The following is a 22,107-nucleotide window of genomic DNA, read 5'->3' as shown; positions in this document are numbered from 1 at the left end:
AGTCACTACCAACCTGGGTCTGGCTGTGTGGAAGAGGAGAAGCACTAGAAAACACATAATTTCTGCGAAGCTGAATAGCACTGAGGCTAAGTCTGTGGAGGTATGGGAGAGCCCCTTTCAGAAGGAAATGATAGGGGCTGGCGCTGTGGTGTAGTGGGCTAAGCCTCTGCCTGCGGCACCAGCAACCCTTAGGCACCAGTTCATGACCCGACTTCCTGGCTCCCAGCTTTGGATCAGTCCAGCTCTGGCCTTTGGGGCCATTTGGGGAGTGAACCAGCAGATGGAAGACCTTTCTCTGTCTCTGTAGTTCTACGTCTCAAATAAATAAATGAATCTTAAACAAAAAAAGGAAGGAAATGATAAACCATGTTTTGATGGACAAAATGTTAGTGATGGTTAAGGCTTTTTGCAGATAGAACGAACAGCCTGAAAGAATACCCTAAAGTTGCCAACTTTATTTGTTTTAAGAAATTGAAGAAAACAGAGTTATCAACAGTTTCACCTCAGTGAACACTGGAAGGTCTTCCCATCATCTATTGGATACATTGATACACACATTTCTCGTGGTGGAATAAGCTTGGACACAAGTATATCCCTGGGGATCAAAACAACTGAGTGTTGTTTTGGCTGATACTCCTACAGAAATTAACAGTGTGATTTGTTTATCATGGTTGCATGATAAAACTCTGAACAAAATTATCAAGCGGAACTACTCTTTTCCTTGTCCATGCCCACCAAAAGTAAACAGCCTAAAAGATGAATAATAAGCCAAAAATATATGATGGCTCTTTTCTTCTAGCCATTCATAGTTATTTCTGGCCTTGGGCATCCACCTATCAGCAAGGCTGACCACCACTTAAAATACTAACCATGGGAATAAATTAGGAATCTCTAGGTATATGTGTCAACATGAGCATGTGTGTGCATATGTATGCGTGTTCATATGCAAGCACGTGTGTACAATGTGTGTGCTTGTAAGTCAACACTGAAGTCTTGATCTGGGGAGAGTAGTATATTCAGCAGATAACATACAGAGCCTATCAATGTGGGACAGCTGCAGAAGGGCATAAACACATTTTTCAGACAGAAACGTTGCAGCCATGAACACACCACGTGGTCATCCCTTCCCTAAGGTTTGCTCCTTTAATTGTAAATAGCCAGAAAGTCATCAAGCCAGAGTTTAATAAACTTTTAATTTGAAATGAATTACCACATGTTGTGTTTGTTTACTCATTATTAAATCTCTTAGCAACATATCTGTGGCAGAAACAGCATACTGTATCACAGCCCTGATGTATTAGGAAACAAACCCATAGGGGATATTAACCACTAATAATACACCCAGGAAGATTCCAAGAAAAATAAGTAAATATAAGAAATAGCAGAGACATACTGGAAGAGATTTGTATGTCCTATTTTTGTAAAAATTTGTTCAGCTTAGGAGCAGAAGTTCCCAGTCTTAGGACGTGAGGCTTGAATTAGCCTCCAAAGCAAAGGAATTATCAGTTCTTCCTAAAGCAAAAAAGTCTTCCTTTCATGCTATGTGGTATTCTCATATTGACTGTATCAGTATTTGTGTTTCCTAGAATGCCACTGTCTTCCTTTTAAGGAAACAGAGGGCAGAACCCTTTAAGCCAAGTTCATAGCACAATGCAGTACGTGTGGAAAATATTGACACATTCCCTGAGGAAAAAACAGAAAGCAAAAATGATCTGGTGGGAAGTGGTCTAAGAGTAATTGCTTCTAATCAATTTGCGCAGTAACCTAAAACTATGTTAAAATGTCAGCAACACTAAATATTATTAGTGAAGTCACTACTCACTTTCTCAAAAGTTAAGATTCTAAAACAAGCTTTTTAGCTCCATGATTTTTTTTAAAAACATGGAGCAGGGGGGAAAATCTACTTTGAAATGTGCATATTTGATCGTGTCATGTAGCAGCTTTACAGTTTATTTTTTTTTTTTACAAGATTTATTTATTTAGTTGGAAGCCAGCGTGATGGGACGGTGGGGGGGGGTAGTAGGAGGGAGATAGAGAGGATGAGAGAACCCTCTGTCTGCTTGTTTATTCTACAAGTGCCCACAAAAGCAGTGGCTTGGCCAGGTGAGAACCAGGAGTTTGGGATTCTGAGTCTCCTACATGAGTATAAAGTCAAATACTTGAGCCAACATCCACTGCCTCCTAGGTGCTTTAGCAGGAGGGTACATCAGCAGAGGAGCCAGAATTAATCCGAGGCACTCCAATACCAGACGTAGGGGTGCCACGCAGCAGATTAACCTGCTGCACCACAACACCCAGCCTTTACAGTGGACTTCTGAACTTAATATTGAAACAAAAATCAATGTGATATTTTGTATCAGCAGAAAAGGTTTGGATTTACTCTCCCTCTTACAGAGCTCGGATTCCCAGCATTCTGTTTTCTATTGGTAGGTAATTAGTAAAGGAAAGGAACGTATTTCTTACAGTTTGGGAGGCTGGGAAGTAGAAGTCAAGGGGCTACTTGTGATCAGGCCCTTGTGCCTGCAGAGGGCCCTGCAGAGTTCTGGGTGGTGCAGAGCTGCACGTGGCTGGAGGGCTCAGGAGAGAGGGCCACACTGGCTTTTATAACAGATCCATTCTCCTGAAAATTAGCTGATCTCTCAATAGCCCATTAGTCCTCTTACCCGTTATTCCCAGAGTGGATTAATCCATTCCTAAGGGCAGAACCCTGCCTCTCAACAATGCTGCCTTGAGATCCAAGTTTCCAACGTGAATTCCAAGGTGCATCCTCAAACCACAGTACCAAGCTTACACAGTTGGAATGCTAACACAATTTGTCTTCATACACCAAGGGCATCTCTGCCACTGATGTTGAAAAGTCTGCTGAATGAATTCAATCCAAAACGAAGGTGTGACATAGCAATCATTCCATGGAAACAACTGGATGAGACTTAGCCTCATCTTTGAATGTCCTCAACAGAATGGCCCCATGCAGAAATTTGGAATGAAATGAAAATTGCCATGGGCTGGGACCTTCTTTGAAGACGATTTTGTGGCACTCTGAAGTCTTAAAGACTTCCCGTGCCCTTGGTTTTCTGGAGAGCCCCCACACCTCACCATTCCTGTGTGCACACACATGTATTAACACAATCATTATTGTCCACCTTGGATGTCTGCACTTAAACTTTAAAACACTGAAGTCTTAAATCTATTAAATTCCATAATTAAGCTTACAGGTATACATTTGGAGGATGACTCACTCTATTCATTTTGCCCCCAAGCCTCCTGTTTTCTCTGGCTACAAGTAAATTTAGTCCAGGTTCTGAAGTGTGAGAAACAGTAAATTTCCATAAATTTATGCTGTATCCCTGACATTCATAACCCAGCATCAATAGATATCAAAATTTCTAGTTAACGTTCACAAACATTTGTTTAAAACCATGACATATAATTGGATAAATATCTGTATAAAATTCTGTGACTACAGTTTCTGTACTTACCACATGGCTTCTCATGGGTAATTCCTCTGGCGTTAGGACTGTGCTGGTAGTATTTTAACTGCTACCACCACTGCGATTACCACCAACCCATTCCATAGGATTGCTACTAACACTATTATTTACTGTTGAAAGATGCAGCTTCTTAAAGAAACTTGTTAAGTATTTGGTAAAGGAAATAATCCTGTAGTAAGATTATCATCTCTAATATGTGGATATTTCAAAAGGCTGATGCAAAAACAGAATTAAAAGATAAGTTTATTTTGTCTTATTTTGAAATCCATGATGTTTTAAAATAACATGTGTTTTCCAATGACTTTCCGAAGATCTCTTGCATACATCTTCAGGAAAATGGAGCTTTTGTATTTTGAATATTTCAAAAGAACACTTTATTTGCTCACCTAGTGTTTAATTAAACCGGTCTTTGAAAACAATGTCTACAAAATAATATATTATTTGAGAACTTTCTTGGGAGAATATTTTCTTTCATAGCAACTAATTGATTACCCCCTCAAGAGTATACAAAAAAGAATCTACAAATAAGAAGCAAAATAAGTTAAGTTATCCCCCCCATATAAACCTAAAAATATCCTTAGAGCAAAAGGCCATGGCAAAAGCCTTCTCTTTTAAAGAAGAATTTTTATACTTATTTTTATAGGAAATACAGTGTTCTAATATTCTAGTTAATGATTGCATTCTCTGTGAATGTACATAGTATAGAAAATAAAACATTCTCAGAGAATTAATAATGCTTATCTAGTTTTGTTTAACATAAAATAACTTGAAATAGTAGTAATAAAAATACTAGTAACAAATAAAAAAGTCAACCAACCTGGTGAAGAGTCCAAGGTGGATTCAGTTTCATCATTCGTCGATGCCCAGATGTTTTTCTTTTCTTTTTCAGAAAGGTCAGCTGGATTGTCCACACCTATTTCTGCTTTCTCTGCTTCAGTCATTAAAGAAACCGGAAATTCAGGAGAAAGCTGAGTATTGCTTTCAAAGTGGTTTTGATCATCCAAATGCAAAGGAAGTTTAATTACCTATAGAGAGATTAAATCTGTTATGTAAACTGCTGACATTATTACAAACACACTTGATTTTTCTCTAGAAAGTCACAATTTGAAGATCTACATGATAATAATGAATCCAGTTTTCCAAACTATTTGTTTTTGTGTGTTTGTTTTACGAAGAATTGTTGTTTTTTATTAACTGATTTACATATTTGCCTCTTATGCTGCTATTTGCAGAATATATTTATTAGGATTTTTGCTTTTATGTATAAGTTTCTTTATTTCCTTCTTCCAGATAACACTGGGTGCATAAAATTCATATGGGATGAAAGCAGCAAATATTCATTCAATATTTATTATTCAAGCAATGCTATTAAGTTCAAAGAAAAATGACAAGATTATAGAATGTAGTACAAGTAGATATACACTGCATTTTTTTCAATTGCTTATGTCTAAAATGTTAATAATAAAGTGTTTGGGAAAAATAAACAATGACACAGAAAATGAAATACCCAGAAAAATGAAGCATTGACAGAATAATTTTCTTGGAAAAGAAATAGAGTCTATCTTGCTTGCATATTTTTCCTTCTTGAGTTCCTACAGGTGGTATGGGGGCTGAAATCAGAGTAGTTTTAGAATCTCATGTAAGAGGAAATAGGGAGGTGAGCACAGTGATGTAGAAGGTTAAGTTGCCACTGATATTGCTGTTCTGCTCCAGTCCAGCTTCCTGCTAAGGCATCTGGGAAGGTAGTGGAAGATGGCCCAAGTGCTTGGGTACCTGCCATCCAGGTAAGAGACCCAGATGGAGCTCCAGGCTTCCAGCTTCAGCCTAGTCCAGTCCTGGCCACTGTGGGCACTTGAGAAGTGAACCTGTGGATGAAAATCCTCTTTTTCTGTCTCTCCCCCTCTCTCTGTCACTCTACTTCTCAAATAAACAATCTTTAAAAAATAAGAATAGTGTTTCCATACCAGAGGATTCCAATTCAATCCCATCAAGGTGGCATGTACCAATGCCATCTCACTAGTCCAGGGGATCAATTTCAGTTCACAATTGATCATAATGATAGGACAAAGAATCAAAAGGATCACATAAACAAGACTAGTGTCTGAAAATACTAACCGATAGAACAAAAAAGGGAGAGAATGATCCAACATGGGAAGCGGGATACACAGCAGACTCATAGAATGACAGATGTCCTAAACAGCACTCTTGCCTCAGAATCAGCCCTTAAGGCATGTGGATCCGGCTGAAAAGCCCATGAGAATATTTCAGGCATGGGAAGCCAAGACACTCTGGCAAAAAAAAAAAAAAAAAAAAAAAAAAAAAAAAAAAAAAAAAAACAACCCTAAATGAAAGATCTCTGCAAGTGAGATCCCAGTGGAAAGAACAGGTCTTCAAAGAAGGAGGTACCTTTCTCTGAAGGGAGGAGAGAACATCCACTTTGACTATGACCTTGTCTAAACAAGATAAGAGTCAGTGAACTCAAAAGGCTTCCATAGCCTTGGCAACTCATGACTGGAGCCTAGGGAGATTACTGATGCCATAAACAAGAGTGTCAAATTGTTAAGTCAACAACAGGAGTCACTGTGCACTTACTCCTCATGTAGGATCTCTGTCCTTAATGTGCTGTACATTGTGAATTAATGCTATAACTAGTACTCAAACAGTATTTTTCACTTTGTGTTTCTATGTGGGTGCAAACTGTTGAAACCTTTACTTGATATATACTAAACTGATCTTCTGTATAAAAGAGAAATGAAAATGAATCTTGATGTGAATGGAAGGGGAGAGGGAGCGGGAAAGGGGAGGGTTGTGGGTGGGAGGGAAGTTATGGGGCAGGGAGCCATTGTAATCCATAAGCTGTCTTTGGAAATTTGTAATCATTAAATAAAAGTTTAAAAAAAAAAGAATAGTGTTTCATTTTCAATCTCATAAAAGAGAAGCTTCAACATTTCCACTTATTCTGCCTATTTATAGTCAGCAAATCATGCCTTTTGAAAAATGCTATTATTTTTATTAATAAGACTCACTTCCCCACAAACCATACACAGAGAGAGAATATTCTTACTATTATCTGCCAAATAAGAATGTTAGGGGACAACTACATCCATCTTTAATGAATGATGACCAGCTGGGCTCTATGGATAAACCATAATATTCATAATATTACTTTTTTTTTTTGACAGGCAGAGTCAGACAGTGAGAGAGAGAGACAGAGAGAAACGTCTTCCTTCCATTGGTTCACTCCCCCAATTGACCACTAACAGCCCGCGCGCTGTGCCAATCCAAAGCCAGGAGCCAGGTACTTCCTCCTGGTCTCCCATGTGGGTGCAGGGCCCAAGCACTTGGGCCATCTTCCACTGCCTTCCTGGGCCACAGCAGAGAGCTGGACTGGAAGAGGAGCAACCCAGACAGAACCGGCGCCCCAACCGGGACTAGAACCTAGAGTGCTGGCGCCGCAGGTGGAGGATTAGCCTAGTGAGCTGTGGCGCCAGTCCATAATATTACTTTTATCCACAACCATTTTAAAATATGAAATTTGGGAAGGGAGAGTAGAAAATTTAAGCAATGCATTTAAGAAGGTTTTAGCAAAGTTAGCTTATTCTTACAATATTGTTTAACAAATAACCATTTCTTTGATCCTATAACTTTTAAGCATCACTTCTTGACTTAATCTCAAATATAAAATCTGTTTATGATTAAAAATAGTTCTATGTAAGTTGTTTTTTATGAAACAAAGTCAATATGGTACAGACTTTCCATGGCATGATTTATCACTGACTTTTAGGTAACAAATAGTAAAACAAGGTACTTAGAATTATATATGATTTCACACTAGTTATAACAAAATTTCTTTTCTCTTATGGCCATATTCTAATTTGCAATATATTTGTTACCTTGGTACAATACTCAATTCACATATTTTTAAAATATTTTGTTAAAAGATTAGGGTAATTTTTAAATAACTTCTTTGCATTTCATTTATAATAGTCTTCCTTTTCAAGTATATTTATTTCAATGTTTCTGATTTTTTAGAAGCTACTAACAACTTCTGATGTCTGAGCTTCCATCAGAAATAAACAGATTTTTAGAGTCTAAGAATAAGGCCCAGGCAGCAATAATTTAAAATTTCCCACGTGATTATAATGTACAAACAGAATTGCCACATGAGAGGGTTTTTCATAATAGCACAACTAGGTTGACCATATTTCAGCATAACATTACAGTGCAATCATATAATGAAAAAGATCATTTCTGATACTTCTGCTCAAACTACACAGGCAACAGGAACACCCCATCATACAGGAAGGAAAAGTAGCTACTAATTTTAAGATAAAAATTATGTATTTCCTGAAAATATTTAACAGTTTTATCAGAGATAGGAAAGTGGATAGACAGAAGATAGATAGATAGATAGATAGATAGATAGATAGATAGATATGTTCTCGCTTCAGCAGCACATACACCAAAATTGGAATGATGATGATGATAGAGAGAGAGAGAGAGAAGTAGGGAGGAAACAAATATTCCAACATGTAGGTAAGAAAGAACAATCCATACTACGTTATGACATAGCAACATGGAATACAGCATATTCAGTAATAACACATTTGGACAAATAGACTACACATATGAGTCCAACAGGTCCATGTGTTGAAGGCTGGGCCCCCATGTTACTGTTGGAACTTGATGAAACCTGTAGTGGGTGGTCCTTGAGTCACTCTGGTCATTGCCCTGAGAAGTTCATTCTTATGTGACCTCTTGAGTTCTCATGAGATAATTGTTCAGAAAATCACTGTTTGAGCCCACCCTCTCTCCTTGAAGAATGAAGCATTGGCAGAATAATTTTCCTGGAAGAGAAATATAGTCTATCTTGCTTGCATATTTTTCCTTCTTGAGTACCCTCTCTCCCTGTTCCTAGTTCTGACACATTCTCCTTCTTTTGTCTTCCCCCACCATCATCAGAAGCCAAATCATTGGCACTACCCAGTCTTGGATTCAAATCTCCAAAACTGTGATCTGAATAAATCTTTTCTTTTTATCAAATTGTTTGCCTCAGCTGTTTCATAAAAGCCACAAAATACTAACTTAAACATACCACATCTTACCTCTTTGGTATCCCAAGAATAAACAATGCACAACACACAGTGGAAGAGCAATAACTACTTTCAGTAAGAAAACCTGTCACGGTCCTATTGCATGTTGAGGAGAAGTTGCACAGTGTGCTACAACACCAACAAAGTATGAACGAAGAATCAGAAGATTTAGGCAGCAATTATGGCCCATTCACAACATAGAAGACTGTATTAAATTATCTTCAAATTTCTCACTAACTCTAGAATGTTAAGCCTTATTTCTACATATCAATTTAATCTTCATTATGAGAAATCACCATTAAGATGTAATTACTTCTACAATTTTATGATACTTATTAAAATTTTCAACAGCATGAAAGGAAGCTAAAGGCTAGAAAGAAAGCAGCTTTGGAAATTTTTAAATCTTTCACTACTTATAAAGTCATACTGCCAACCTGAAAATAGAAATTGCCCAGCCAGTTGTCCAAATCCAGGCAAATCAAATCTTCAATTTTCCTGAAGTTGCCAACATTCTGGTCGTAATGTCCTCGGAGAAGGGGACACTTGAATTTTCCCTCCACTACATCAAAGTTGTTGTCACACAAAGGGAAGACTGCCCAACCCACAACACGGTCAGGGCCAGTGCAAGTCCCACGAAGGAGGAAGAGTTCAAATAACAAAGCCAGGCCAGGTTTCACGGCTTTCTGTTGAGGGAGTGCCTAGGAAAGATATTTAGACAAAGGAAGATAGAGGGATGCTCATATTTTTGGAAACAAACTGTATTCAGTGCTGCCTATAAACAATTCATAATTAAGTGAAGAAGCATTTCTCTATTCCTGTTGTTTGCCCCTGAAAACCCATTCTTGGACTTACATACATAAATAACCCTCTGAGCCCCAGGCAGTGGAGCAGACTACTCTGAAAATGTGACCCAAACGAGATGACAGATTTGACCCTGCCAGCTCAAGAGTTCACATTTGTTGAGCTTCGTAAATCGAGCTTGTGATGTGTTCATTAACATGGTACTCCATATTTTCTTTCCTCATTTCTTGACCTGGTACCTCTATTGTGTAACTATTTCCATATTCCATCATAATCATTGTTTTACATACCTGTTACTTATCTTCATATCATTCATCTACCCAGAGCAAGTGTTTTGTGCAGAAAAAAAAAATGCTTTTTAAAAGAGGTTCACAAGCTATCACACTGCAGAGAAACTAATCCTATTATTGCAAGTTCATCTCTTGAAGAAAAACACAATCTCATTTCATTTTGTGGCTACTCTGCTGACTTCAGCTGATGCTATAACGCACATCACTACGTAAGCAATTTGTCAGTGCTAAACAAATAGCATCAGGTAGGCCGGCGCCGTGGCTCAATAGGCTAATCCTCCACCTTGCGGCGCCGGCACACCGGGTTCTAGTCCCGGTCGGGGCGCCGGATTCTGTCCCGGTTGCCCCTCTTCCAGGCCAGCTCTCTGCTATGGCCAGGGAGTGCAGTGGAGGATGGCCCAGGTGCTTGGGCCCTGCACCCCATGGGAGACCAGGAAAAGCACCTGGATCCTGGCTCCTGCCATCGGATCAGCGCGGTGCGCCGGCTGCAGCGGCGGCCATTGGAGGGTGAACCAACGGCAAAGGAAGACCTTTCTCTCTCTGTCTCTCTCTCTCACTGTCCACTCTGCCTGTCAAAAATAAAAAAAAAAATAAAAATTAAAATTAAAAAAAAAACAAATAGCATCAGGTATAAAAATGGTGGAAATAATCAGATTGACCAATCTCCTTTTAAAGTTCCAATATATAGAGATCAAGCCTATCCCTTGGCCTTTAAAACATTTTAGAAAAGTGAATGATACAAACAATATTTAATTTAAAAAATTTTTTTTAATTTTTAAAACACTTTTTTTGAATAATTTGAAATAGGCAAAATTAGGAACTTATCTATTGTAATAATTTATTAATTAAAAAGTATGGAGGTATATTTTATATGATTTATGCAAGTATTCCAACATTTATTTTAGGCATAAAATTAAACAGAGTCATCTACTGAAAAATGCTATAACCTTGTGGCAGCTGCTATTAAGCCATTAACAGGATCAGGTTTCATTTAAACCAGATTTACCATTTTCTACAACAGCCCATGGGAAAGCTAAAAACATTAGGCACAAATTACTGACAAAAGAGATCCTTAATCAGCCTGTACTTTTCATTTGGCTGTTGGCTGTGAACACCCCTTGTGATAAGAAAATGTAAACTAAATAAAGAGGAGGAGGACACAATCACAAACCTGCTTTCAGTCATCTTTTAAAGGTAAGGTTGAACAAATGCTATTAACAATAATTTTATCTATTTTTATCCTTGCATTTAGAATCAAAATCTAGCACAAAAAAATCCCAGCTATTACCCTGAACTAGTCTTATCCAGAGATACATTCAAATAAATAAAGAATTCGGCCAGTACAGACCTAGTTATATCATTAATTTTATTGTGGTCTTGAATAACTCACTTCTCTTTTCTGCGTCTAAATTTCCATGAATCTGAATTTCCTCTTTTTGTATCTAAATGTCCATGTACAAGACATAAAAGTTACATTGCTCACAAAGTCAATTGTCAACTTAGTAAATATAAAAATGCTCACAAAAACATGAAATACATGTTTTTTAAGAATTTGTCCTGGGGTCCAGTGCTGTGGCATAGCAGGTTAAGCCACCATCTGCAATGCCAGCATCCCATATGCCTGCCAGATCCAGTCTTGGTTGCTCCACTTCTGATCCAGACCCCTATCCCTACTAATGGCTTGGGAAAGCAGTGGGAGACGGCCCAAATCCTTGGGCCCCTGCAGCCAAACGGGAGACCCAGAAGAAGCTCTTAGGTCTTGGTCTTGGTCTGGCACAGCCCTGGCATTGTAGTCATTTGGTGAATGAACCAGAAGTTAGAAGATCACTTCTCTCTCTGTCTCTGTAACTGACTTTCAAATAAATAAATATTTTTAATAAAAAATTATTCTATTTTGAAGATGACTTAGATAATTATTTCAATAAAGAGAAAAAAGAGCATATTCTAAGTTAAAATACATTTATAAATGTGCACAACACCAGAGAGCTTTCAAAGTCCTGGTTGTGGTTATGATGGAGATGGTCACAAATGGTCAACTTTTGCATAAAGACAAGGAAACAAATATCAAATAAATTACAGAGTTATATACATTCTGAAGCCCTTGGAGAACTGAAGTTGCTAATAAAGAGAAACAAAATCTCAGAAATGGATAAGTCCCTTCTACATGACTTAGAATTAAAGGCACATTGAATCCCAGGAAAAGTGGAAAGTAGAAACTGGCTGAATTCTTAACAATTTTTGAGTAAGGAGGAATGTGGAACACATATAAGCCCCAGACACAAAGCATGCCCTTGCTATTACTAATTTTCAAATTAATAAGTTTACTAGTCCTCAGGATCATGTGAGCAATTGAGTTGCTGCATGAAAGCAAAGAGAAACTGCCAATGGCTCAGAAGTCTTGGGGCAGCATGAGAGAACACAGCAGAATCTTATAGTTATCTGATGCTGGAGTATGAAGCTCATTCAAAAGGGGGTTCTTTCACCATTTAAAGCTTCTAAAACCAGTAAGAAACTAAAACCAACTAGAGTTGCAACCCAATCCCACCTTAGCGCAATTCCTGGTATGAACAAATAGATCAGTCCCTTGTGTGGTAAAAGTATTTTGTACTTCGTTCTTAAAAATTTTCTTACTTGTTGGCATAAAACACACAAATATAAGATATCCATAGAAGTGCAAAAATGTGAAGCATGGAATAAAATCAGTCAGTGGAAATTGACCCACAGTTGACCCAGAGTTTTAAATGAAAAAAGACTTTAGTTATTATACTTAAGATAGAAAAGTTGAGGCAATGATGAAAATCATTGTTGGATGGTGGAATATTTCAGGAGAGAACTTTAAGAAAGGCTTTAGAGCAGAAATGTAAAATATTTGAAGTGACAAAATCATTTAACACAGACAGACACAACACAGAAAGAACAGGTGAATTGTAAGACAGACAGACAGATATTATCCCAACTGAATCATAAAAGTAAAAAGAATGGTAAAGAAAAATGAACCATAGCCTGGAAGACCTGGGGGACATCAATAAACAGTAAGATACACATACAATTGGAGTTCTAGGAAGAGAAAAGAAAGACAATGGTGCAGAAAATAATACTGAAAGAGATAATGACAGGATTTTTCCAAATTGATGAAATATCTCAATCTACAGTATTACAGAAGCTCAGAAAATCCTAAGCAGAAAAAATACAAAGGAAACAGTACCTAAGGATGACAATGTCAAACTGATGAAAACCAAAAAGAAAGAGAAAAATCTTCACAATGAAGACTCACTCATCAATGACATCTTATTAAAAGTTCATTATTGATTATCAAAAAGTATCAATATTTCCATATCGTGAAACTCTGAATTTATTATAAAAATGTAATATAGAAAATTTATTATAAAAATGTAATATAGAAAATCTTTGACAATTTCTTCATTGTGCACTCTGGTCGCCAAAAATTACTTTTTTCTATAATACTGAACAACAGCATTCTAGAAACTTTGGTACATTATAAATTCCACATTTTGCTCCTTGATAGGCTGTTGCTTGCCTAATTAATATTGTATAAAAACTTTACATTTAACCCATAAATTGTAATACCCTTGCATTGCAATCAGGACCCTAAGCAGCCTCACCATTATCTAACTTCCAGTTTTATTCCTTGTTAAATATATATTAGCACATGTAATACATACACACATATATAGTAAACATTATCAAAATTATCATTGTCAGATCTTCCCAAACGTCTCTCCCTATACCACCCCTACAACACACACAAACACAAAGTCTATTCTTTTTTGTGGCAACTAGATAATCTGGAAATCCCTCTTCCTCCCCCAACCTTCAGTTATCACAATGGAAGTCTCCAGTTTAGCCAAAAGCATTAAGATGGTCATTTCTAATCCACAGGTTTTCAAGCAATATATACAGGCAGAGATACTGGTGGGACCCAGTTATTGACTAAGGAATGTGCATGTTTTTGTAACAATTACAAAGATATTCTAAGAATTCTAAAGTCCTTAAGACTTGCATCAAATAATAATAACAATAATAGTAGCAATAATAAAAGGGTTGTAATATTCAGTGAAAAGGCATTTTGAAAATTTTGTTGAGGTATACAAATTATCTAATGAAGATACAGAAGAATATATGACACAAAATTTGAGATACAGTGTATTTTTCAGAGTTAGAAATCTTTCTATATTATATTACACAGTTATCCATTCCTGACTTGAAACCTTCACTGAAGGAAGCGTTTTCAATTCACAAGGCAAACCCATCCATGTGTGAATAATTCTAACCATTAGAAAGTGCTCCTTCTAGTACCGGCATTGTGGCATAGTGGGTAAAGCCACCATCTGCAATGCCAGCATCCTGTAGGGGCACTGATTTGAGTCCTAGCTGCTCCACTTATGATTCAGCTCTCTACTAATGGCCTGGGAAAGCAGTGAAATATGACCCAAGTGTTTGGACCTCTGCCAACCACTTGGGAGACCCAGATGAAGTTCCTGGCTCCTCACTTCAGCCTGGCCCAGCCCTGGCCATTGTGACCATGTGGAGAATGAACCAGCAGGTAGAAGATCTCCATCTCTCCTCTCTATGTAACTCTCACTTTCAAATAAATAAATAAGTCATTAAAAATTCTATGTCAAGTGGAATTAAAAGACAACTTTATTTTTAAAAAGAAAGAAAGTGCTTCTTCTTCTAGAGCTGTGGTGGTCCCATTAATGCCATTCCTAAACATTTCCAGTTCTTCACTTCCTATGAATTGAGTAGGCAGGATTGTGCCTTCTGGCCATCCCATAGAGGATAGTCCTTTTGACTGGTTCTGGCCATTGATCTCTCAGTGGCTGTAACTTCACTTCTGGACCAGATTATTTATTGTTGATTCTAATCCCTCCAGAGTTGTCTTTTCTTCTCCTTTGTCAAAGTGACAAGCAATGCTCCAGATGATGGTCTAGCCTTTGACCTAGGATAAAAATGAATGGAGCAGAATGCCCAGTTGTCTCGTAGTAGGCATGGAGTGGGAGTATTGGTGAAAAGCAAGCATCTGTTGTGCAAAGCCACTGAGATACTGGGGTATTTGGGTTGCCATAAGATAATGAAGCTTTTGTTGACTGATTTGTTGGCCATGACTTGTACTTAATCAAGTCCAGTATGGATCATTCTATAGACATGATTATTGGGCCTAAATAGTGGAAGAGCCATAGATCTGAGTCACTGGATGTATGATCAAAGTACTAGTAGGTCTTTGTCAGCATCAAGGTAAAGCCAATAGAAGAGGGATGTGCAAACATATATAATCAATACTTGATCAGGTAAGCAGAATATCAGATAATGTGTAAGTTCCCCATACTAAGTCTACAGTGTCTCTTTGATATTTTCTATCTCCTAAATGCATCTTAAATAGTTGTCTGAGTTTATGTATAGCTAATTTCAACCCCAACTCTCTAGTTCTGCAGTATTTAATTACTTCTCTGCTTTAAAAGGAAGCTGTATATCCTAGCAGCTAAAAGCATGGTCTTTGGCATCAGACCAAGGTGAGACCAAATCTAGTTTAATCTATCTACTGTTTCTGGGTCTTTGTTTCATTGTATATAAAGTGCTGGTGGTAATAAAGAAGAGGAGACAGTGGTGGTTGATGCAAAGAATGGGAAGTAAGCAAATTATATTTTCTAGATCTAACACTCTATGGTGGATATTTCCATTAGAAACAGAAAAATGTTCTTTTGAGGAAGCCACCCTTGGACAAGTGAATGGGAATTGATGGAAATTGATGCTACAGCACAGGTACTCTCATTTATCCACTGTGAGTTTCATAGAATTATTATTATTTACTTCTCCATTCCCTCAGCCAAGATGAATAAATGGGCAAATTAGCCCTTTTCTCTAATCTTTCTACTGTGGGCTAACAGAAAGTAATTATTCTTAGAAACATACCTTGGTCTAGGGATCAGGGCAGGGATTGCATTAGTTACAACTACAATAGTGTCTGAATAAAACAGAATCATTTCTTATACCACTGGAAAACCAACACTCTCCTATCAAATGGAATAGGTCCAAGATCCAAGTCCTTGTTTTAGATCATTGATTTCTTTGTAACTCCTCAATCCTGAACATTGGTATAATATCAACAGTTAACACATATTTACTAAATGCAAGGCACTTTATCCTCTTTAAATCAATCACCACAATAATTCTATGAATAAACTTCTACTAGGGACTCCACTTTATAAATACCACAACTGATGCAAAGAGATATTTGATCTAAAGTCACACAAAGCAGACGAGAAGGGAAGAGTTTGGGTTTGACTGCAGGGGTTCTGTTCTGAAGGCAGCTATGTTATGCTTCCTGAAGGTCGAAGAAGCTGACATCTGCCAGCCTACCTTAGACTCATGGTGGAAGGACATAAGGGCATCCTGCTATGTCCCATTGATTACTTTTTATGATTCCTAAGAGCAAAGGAGCTAGGGCTCTTCTTCCAGATGTTCTGAATGTCTCACCTAAATTGTTCATCTGGGGCTCAAGCATCCAAAACAGCCATAGACCTTACTAACACAAATCATTTTTATCCCAAAAATCTCTTTAACCAAGATCCTTGAAGAATAAGTCTTTATGAAAGGCAACACTTATCATAGTTTAAAAATTAATTATTCTAAATAAAAAATTTCCTTGAATGAAGGATACAATCCCATGACCTCTCAAACCTAAAGTCACTAAATTAACCTTATGGTCTCCTAAAAATGAATTTATTCATTTAAGAAATGCCAACAATCATACCATGATGTCTTTAAGCACTTAAACTCACAGAGCCCCAAATTTAGTTTGAATAAGAATTACCCAAAGGGGCAGTGCTGTGACATAGTAGATTAAGCATCCCATATGAGTGCTGATTTGAGTCCCAGCTGCTCCACTTCCAATCCAGCTCCCTGCTGAAGGCCTGGAAAAGCAGTAGAAGATGACCCAAGTACCTAAGCCCCTGTACCCACATGGGAGACCCAGAGGAAACTCCTGGCTCCTGGCTTCAGACCAGCTCAGCTCCAGCCTCTGTGGCCATTTGAGGAGTAAATCAGCAAATGGAAGACCTCTCTCTCTCTCTCTCTCTCTCTCTCTCTCTCTTTCCCCCTTTCTCTGTAAGTCTGCCTCTCAAATAAATAAATAAGTGCTTTAAAAATCAATTACCTAGGCTAAAAAATATTTAAAAATTGCCCAGGGTACTTATTAAAAATGCAGAATTTCAGGCTTCATGCTTACCTTTAAGTGAATAAATCTTGACTAGAACTTAAAACTCTGAGTTGTAACAAGGTGAGATAATAGTTCAGGAGGTACTTCTGTGTGCAAGTTGAGAATCACTACCCAATCTCAACATAGAGATAAGTCAGTTAGGTTTGGGTATCCATGAACATGTATGTTTGATTAACTTCTGCTTAGGGTGACTACATTTCTGTCTAAAATCGAAGTCTTACCTGAAAAATTACTGGCTAAACAATCAGGCCTTTCTACTATTTCCCATCAAAGATGACTGAATCAAGAGGAAATATATGGTATGTCATCTCATTATACTGCAATTCCATTACCTGACCTCAACCTCAATATGTCATAACTCATCTCTTCACATGCTGCTGAAATGTTCAACTAAGAATATTTCACTCTAGGGAGACAGAAAATTCTAATTGAATATTTTAATTTAAAAAATTCTGTTCTGAGATTCTCCTACTCCTCCCTTTTTTTCTTTTGAGTATGAAAACAAAAAGTTGAAATTTCTTTTCAGTTTCTCCTTGTTAGGCAAAAGATAGATCTTTCCTTTCATTGTCCCTGAGAGTTGAACACATTGGGGAAAAATTGGGCACAGCCCATTACTTTTACAAACCCCAGTGAGTGAGCCTCAATGCACAAAAAGATGGCGTTTGTGAACATCTGCAGCCTGATTAGATCAAAGACCAACAAATTAACCACAAATGGTTTTACAAGGAGCATGTAAATACATCATTTGGAAAGGAGAAAACTTTTGGCAATAGCTGCTAATCAACATTTCCCCTTTGGGCAGCCCACATTTCACTGAAGATGTCTAGCAGTGAAGTTAATGCCTGAGCAGCACTTTTTATTTTACAAAGCTCTTACATGCCCTCTATCACGCTGGATCTGTTATGTTGACATTAGCCCATTTTACAGGTGGTTGAAAAACCAGAAAGTAATGGCTTTCTCAGGTTTCCCCAGCTACTAAATTGTTCATTTGACTATTTGGAAAATTGTATTAAACTTCACTGTTTCACTCCAATCATTCATTCATTCACTCATCCATATGAATTCATTAAATATTCATTTTATGCTTAAGCATCAATTTTGGCATTGAGGGTCAAAATCACTAAAAAAACAAAACCTTCTACTCTCATTGAGTTATAATCTGGTGAGGAAGAGGATGATGACCCAATCAATAAGACTTTATCAGTAGTGGCAAATGCTTACCCTATCACAACTGATATTGAAAGAGTGGAAATAAATAGTGATGACCCAGACCATGTGACAGGGGTGATGCTGTCAAGAAACTCTTATCTATGGAAGCAAGCTTTACCCTGAGACCTGCAGTGCCAACGTTTGAGGAGGAAGAATCCGAGGCAGACAGCAGCAATGAATTCAGTGGCTCTGCAGCACGAATGAGCCTAGAGTGTTCAGAGAATGCAACTGAGGCTGGACTGAAATGCACAACCCAAAAACGAGGATGAAATAACATTAGAGATGGGGTGGAGGCCAGGTCACATGAAGTTGGAAAGCCTAGGACAGGAACTTGGATTATATTCTAAATGTGACAGAGATCTAATGCCATGGAAGATGTACATAGAGGTTTGGCATGATGTGATTCACAATTTACTAGACTGACCTTCACTGGTCCTTGAGTTCAGTTTGAACATAAATCCTTTTCCTGCCACCACCCTAAGCTTCTTACTCATCAGTTCAAAGTCATTGACTACTGCTTGGTACATGTATGAGGCAGATGGATGGGAAAAGATAGCCAGGCCTATCCTTTGCAATTAACAGGCTGTGTGACCTTGAAGAAATTCTTTGCCCTATTCAGTCCTTGGTGACTTCTCCTGGTGTTCATGTGAGAATTAATGCCTTAAAAGTAATTGTAAAGCATTTTGTATAGATGTTGAAATATTAAAACATATTCCCTCTGAATGTGAGTGAGTTCAAATATAGAAGCAAGTTCCTCCTCTTTAGAGAATTCAAAATGATTTGATTGTTGAATTGCATGCCAAGTGAACAAGAACTACTATTTTGTAACTAGGGCATTCTTAACTCTGAATACATTGGATGTGAACAGATGTAGAGAACAGACACAAAGGACAAAGATGGATTTATGGAATTTGGAAAGCAGTCCTAGTAAAACATAAAATGTGAATTTAAAAAACACCAAAAATGTTTAAGGTTTAAGAAAATTCAAATTAAAAGACAGTCTACAGTTGTCTGTTTGAAGATATCTGTGTCACTCTTGGAATTCTTATGTTTGTTCATGCATTTTAAAAATAATTCATTAAGACAGACACATCTCCAGGTTGGGGAGATAGAGCAGTGAGCGAGGCAAAGTCCCCTCTCTCAAGAAGCTTCCATTCTGCTTCTGGCAAATGCAGTATTCTTGAGACAAAGTTAGTACTGCCAATGTCATGAAGTAGAAGAGCCTCCTTCCCAAATGTGCATCTAATATGTGATGCAGAGCCCACCCTTTCAGAGACAGAAGGGAAAGACTGAACAGAGAGGTATGGCTTTAGTAATAGAAACTCATCTGGAGATACACACATATGCATACATACACACACACACACAGAGGACAAATTGTGGGAACTGGTGGATAATTTACTGATATGGAAATCAATGTATAGGTTCTCATTCCTCCCTTTAGAGTGGGTTGTGAATATTGGTGTTTGTGGAGTCATTTACTTCTGGGTTTGAATCTCAGCTTCAAGTATCTGGGCAAGTGCCCATCTATACATCCTTAATTCTTCTCATCTGCAAAACACGTTTGACAATGAATTGGACGATATGAAGTTTGCATTGGTAGTATATATTAAAAGCACAGACACCTGATTGGTAACCCACAGGCAATCAGTAAAGGATACTCATCTTCTCTTGAAAGAGAACATGTTATCAAGTGGCAAAGTGGTTTTCTGAACTAATGGCCTTGAAACTCCTCAGAGCACCCAGTAACAAAAATTATAGGCAAAAGAGCATGAATATAGTGTAGACAGTTTTCTCAGAGGAGAGAATCAAGAAAAGATGAAGTAATTGGAGGATTGTTTTGAAGGGCTGGAGAAAGCTGACATACAGTGGAGAGCAGAATTAATCTGACAGGGAAGATGACTATTATATTGACAAAAATAAGTATAGCTACCAGTGATTCCCTACATGCTACCCACTACACTGAACAATTATACAGCACATTATATAATGCTTGTAAAAGTCCTGTGAATTAGCCATTAGATTTCCATTTTACAGATGAGGAAACTGAAGCTAGGAAGCTTAAATAACTTCTCCAAAGTGTTGAATGCTAATAAGTAGCAGAACCATGGCTGCAGTCAGCCTCATGCTAAAGATGTACTCTTTCCTACTATGCCTGAAACAAAGTTTTTGTTTCTTTATTTTGGTGGTAGTGAGAGGAGAGCAAGGTGGATTGTGTCACAGCGTAATTGGAGAGATTTGTGTGTAGTGCAGTGGGAATCCCATTAGGAGCTGAGTTAGGAGAACATTGCTGAGAGTAGATTCCCAGTGGTCTTCTATGCCATTTTGGAAGACCCACTTGTGAAAAAGTTCACAGAAGTCTGGAGTCCCCTTCGCTAGCAGAAGCAACCCTCTGGGGAACTGACAGGAAGGGTCTCCTTCCAGCTGACATAATGGAAAGCTCTCTCTTTCTAGAGCTGTACAATATAACAAACTCCTGGGCTCTCTACTATGAATGGTAATAACCAATAATCAATAAAGTCAATCATGCTCAGGTTCCAGATTCCCTGAGACCACTCCTTCCCATGAATTATTAAAATCATTTTCCATTCTTAGATATTCAGTGTCACTCAGAAAATAACCTCCTGCAAAATGTTGGGTTTATCATATTTTAAGAATTAATACTTTAGGTCATTTTAATCAGTTTCTGATGTATGCAGTTTTCAGAAAGCACTTGAGGGGAGAATGCTGTGGTCATGACTAATAATGACAAGATATGAACTATATTCTTCATATTCATATTTGAATCAGAGAGTTTCCAAAGTGCTTTACCATCTTTAGCATTTAGGAAGCTTTAGCTAAAAAAATAAATTTGCCTACTTCACTGAAATTTAGCATCCTTTTTTAAGGCATAAAACTTCAAACTTATTAATTTAATGACTATATTTTAAAATGAATGTAAGTATCAGCTAGATGACTACATGATAAGTGCCTTAAAATTTCAAGGAAAGGCACTAAATTTTTCACAGTATTTGTGTTTCATTCTCAGTGTAATAAAAATATGCCACCTTTTTAATAATAAATAATAGATTCTAAGTTTGATTTACATGCATGGATTAAATGTCATGTTTGAAAAGTTGCTATTTTATTCTTATTGGATTTCCCTCCAGTGAAACAAAAATCGTACCCATCTACCACTATAATAATAATATCTGGCCATACTGATACATAAATATTAAGCATTTAAAATTCTATTCAATGATGATATAGTCTTACAGCAGAGGGAGGTGACGTGTAGTTTTCTTTGGAGCTTCTGAAGTGCCTCTGTGTACCCCATTACTGTTCCAAAACCTTTGACCTAGAATGTTACACCCAAAAAGAATGGGTACCCAGACCTCATCCATCACAAATTCAGCTTATCTTGATGCCAGAGTTACACATTATTTCTTTTTTTTAAGATTTATTTATTTCTTTGAAAGTCAGACTATATAGAGAGAGGGGAGGCAGAGAGAGAGAGAGAGAGAGAGTGAGGTCTTCCAGCCACTGGTTCACTCCCCAATCGGCCAGAGCTGAGCCAATCCGAAGCCAGGAGCTTCTTCCAGGTCTCCCACAAGGGTGCAGGAGCCCAAGGTTTGGGCCATCTTCCACTGCCCTCCCAGGCCACAGCAGAGAGCTGGATGGGAAATGGAGCAGCCAGGATGTGAACCGGCACCCATATGGGATGCTGGCCCTGCAGGCTTTACCCACTACACCACAGCGCCAGCCCTGAGTTACACATTATTTCTAAAAAGCCTAAGTCTTGTGTTGTTCTTTCTTTCCCACCAGAAGAAGACAATTTATTGTCATCAATTCTTGATGAGTTCCTATGTTAGTTTGCAAGAGCTACCACAACGCACCAACCAACGGGTGGCTTAAATAGCAGAAATCGATGTTCTCACAAATTTCAGAGGCTAGAATTACAAAACCAAGGTATTAGCAGGGTTGATTTCTCCTAAGGCCTCTTCCTG

General features: G+C 37.8%; 1 protein-coding gene across 1 annotated transcript in view; it reads right to left on the bottom strand.

Annotated features, from left to right (window-relative positions):
* LOC100356714 (uncharacterized) overlaps positions 1–22,107 on the bottom strand; it is a 322,021-nt gene that overhangs the window by 198,348 nt on the left and 101,566 nt on the right. The window contains exons 10-11 of the mRNA XM_089333567.1: positions 9,019–9,282; positions 4,309–4,516 (exon numbers count right to left, since the gene is read on the bottom strand). Coding sequence (XP_089189693.1) covers positions 4,309–4,516; positions 9,019–9,282 — 472 coding nt within the window. The remainder of the gene's footprint in view (positions 1–4,308; positions 4,517–9,018; positions 9,283–22,107) is intronic.

The sequence above is a fragment of the Oryctolagus cuniculus genome, chromosome 5 (genome assembly GCF_051225735.1).
Source record: "Oryctolagus cuniculus isolate XC-2025 breed Fujian yellow rabbit chromosome 5, ASM5122573v1, whole genome shotgun sequence".
NCBI classification, from domain to species: domain Eukaryota; kingdom Metazoa; phylum Chordata; class Mammalia; order Lagomorpha; family Leporidae; genus Oryctolagus; species Oryctolagus cuniculus.
The sequence above is the reverse complement of the archived record's forward strand: the minus strand, read 5'-3'. Positions and strand labels throughout refer to the sequence as shown.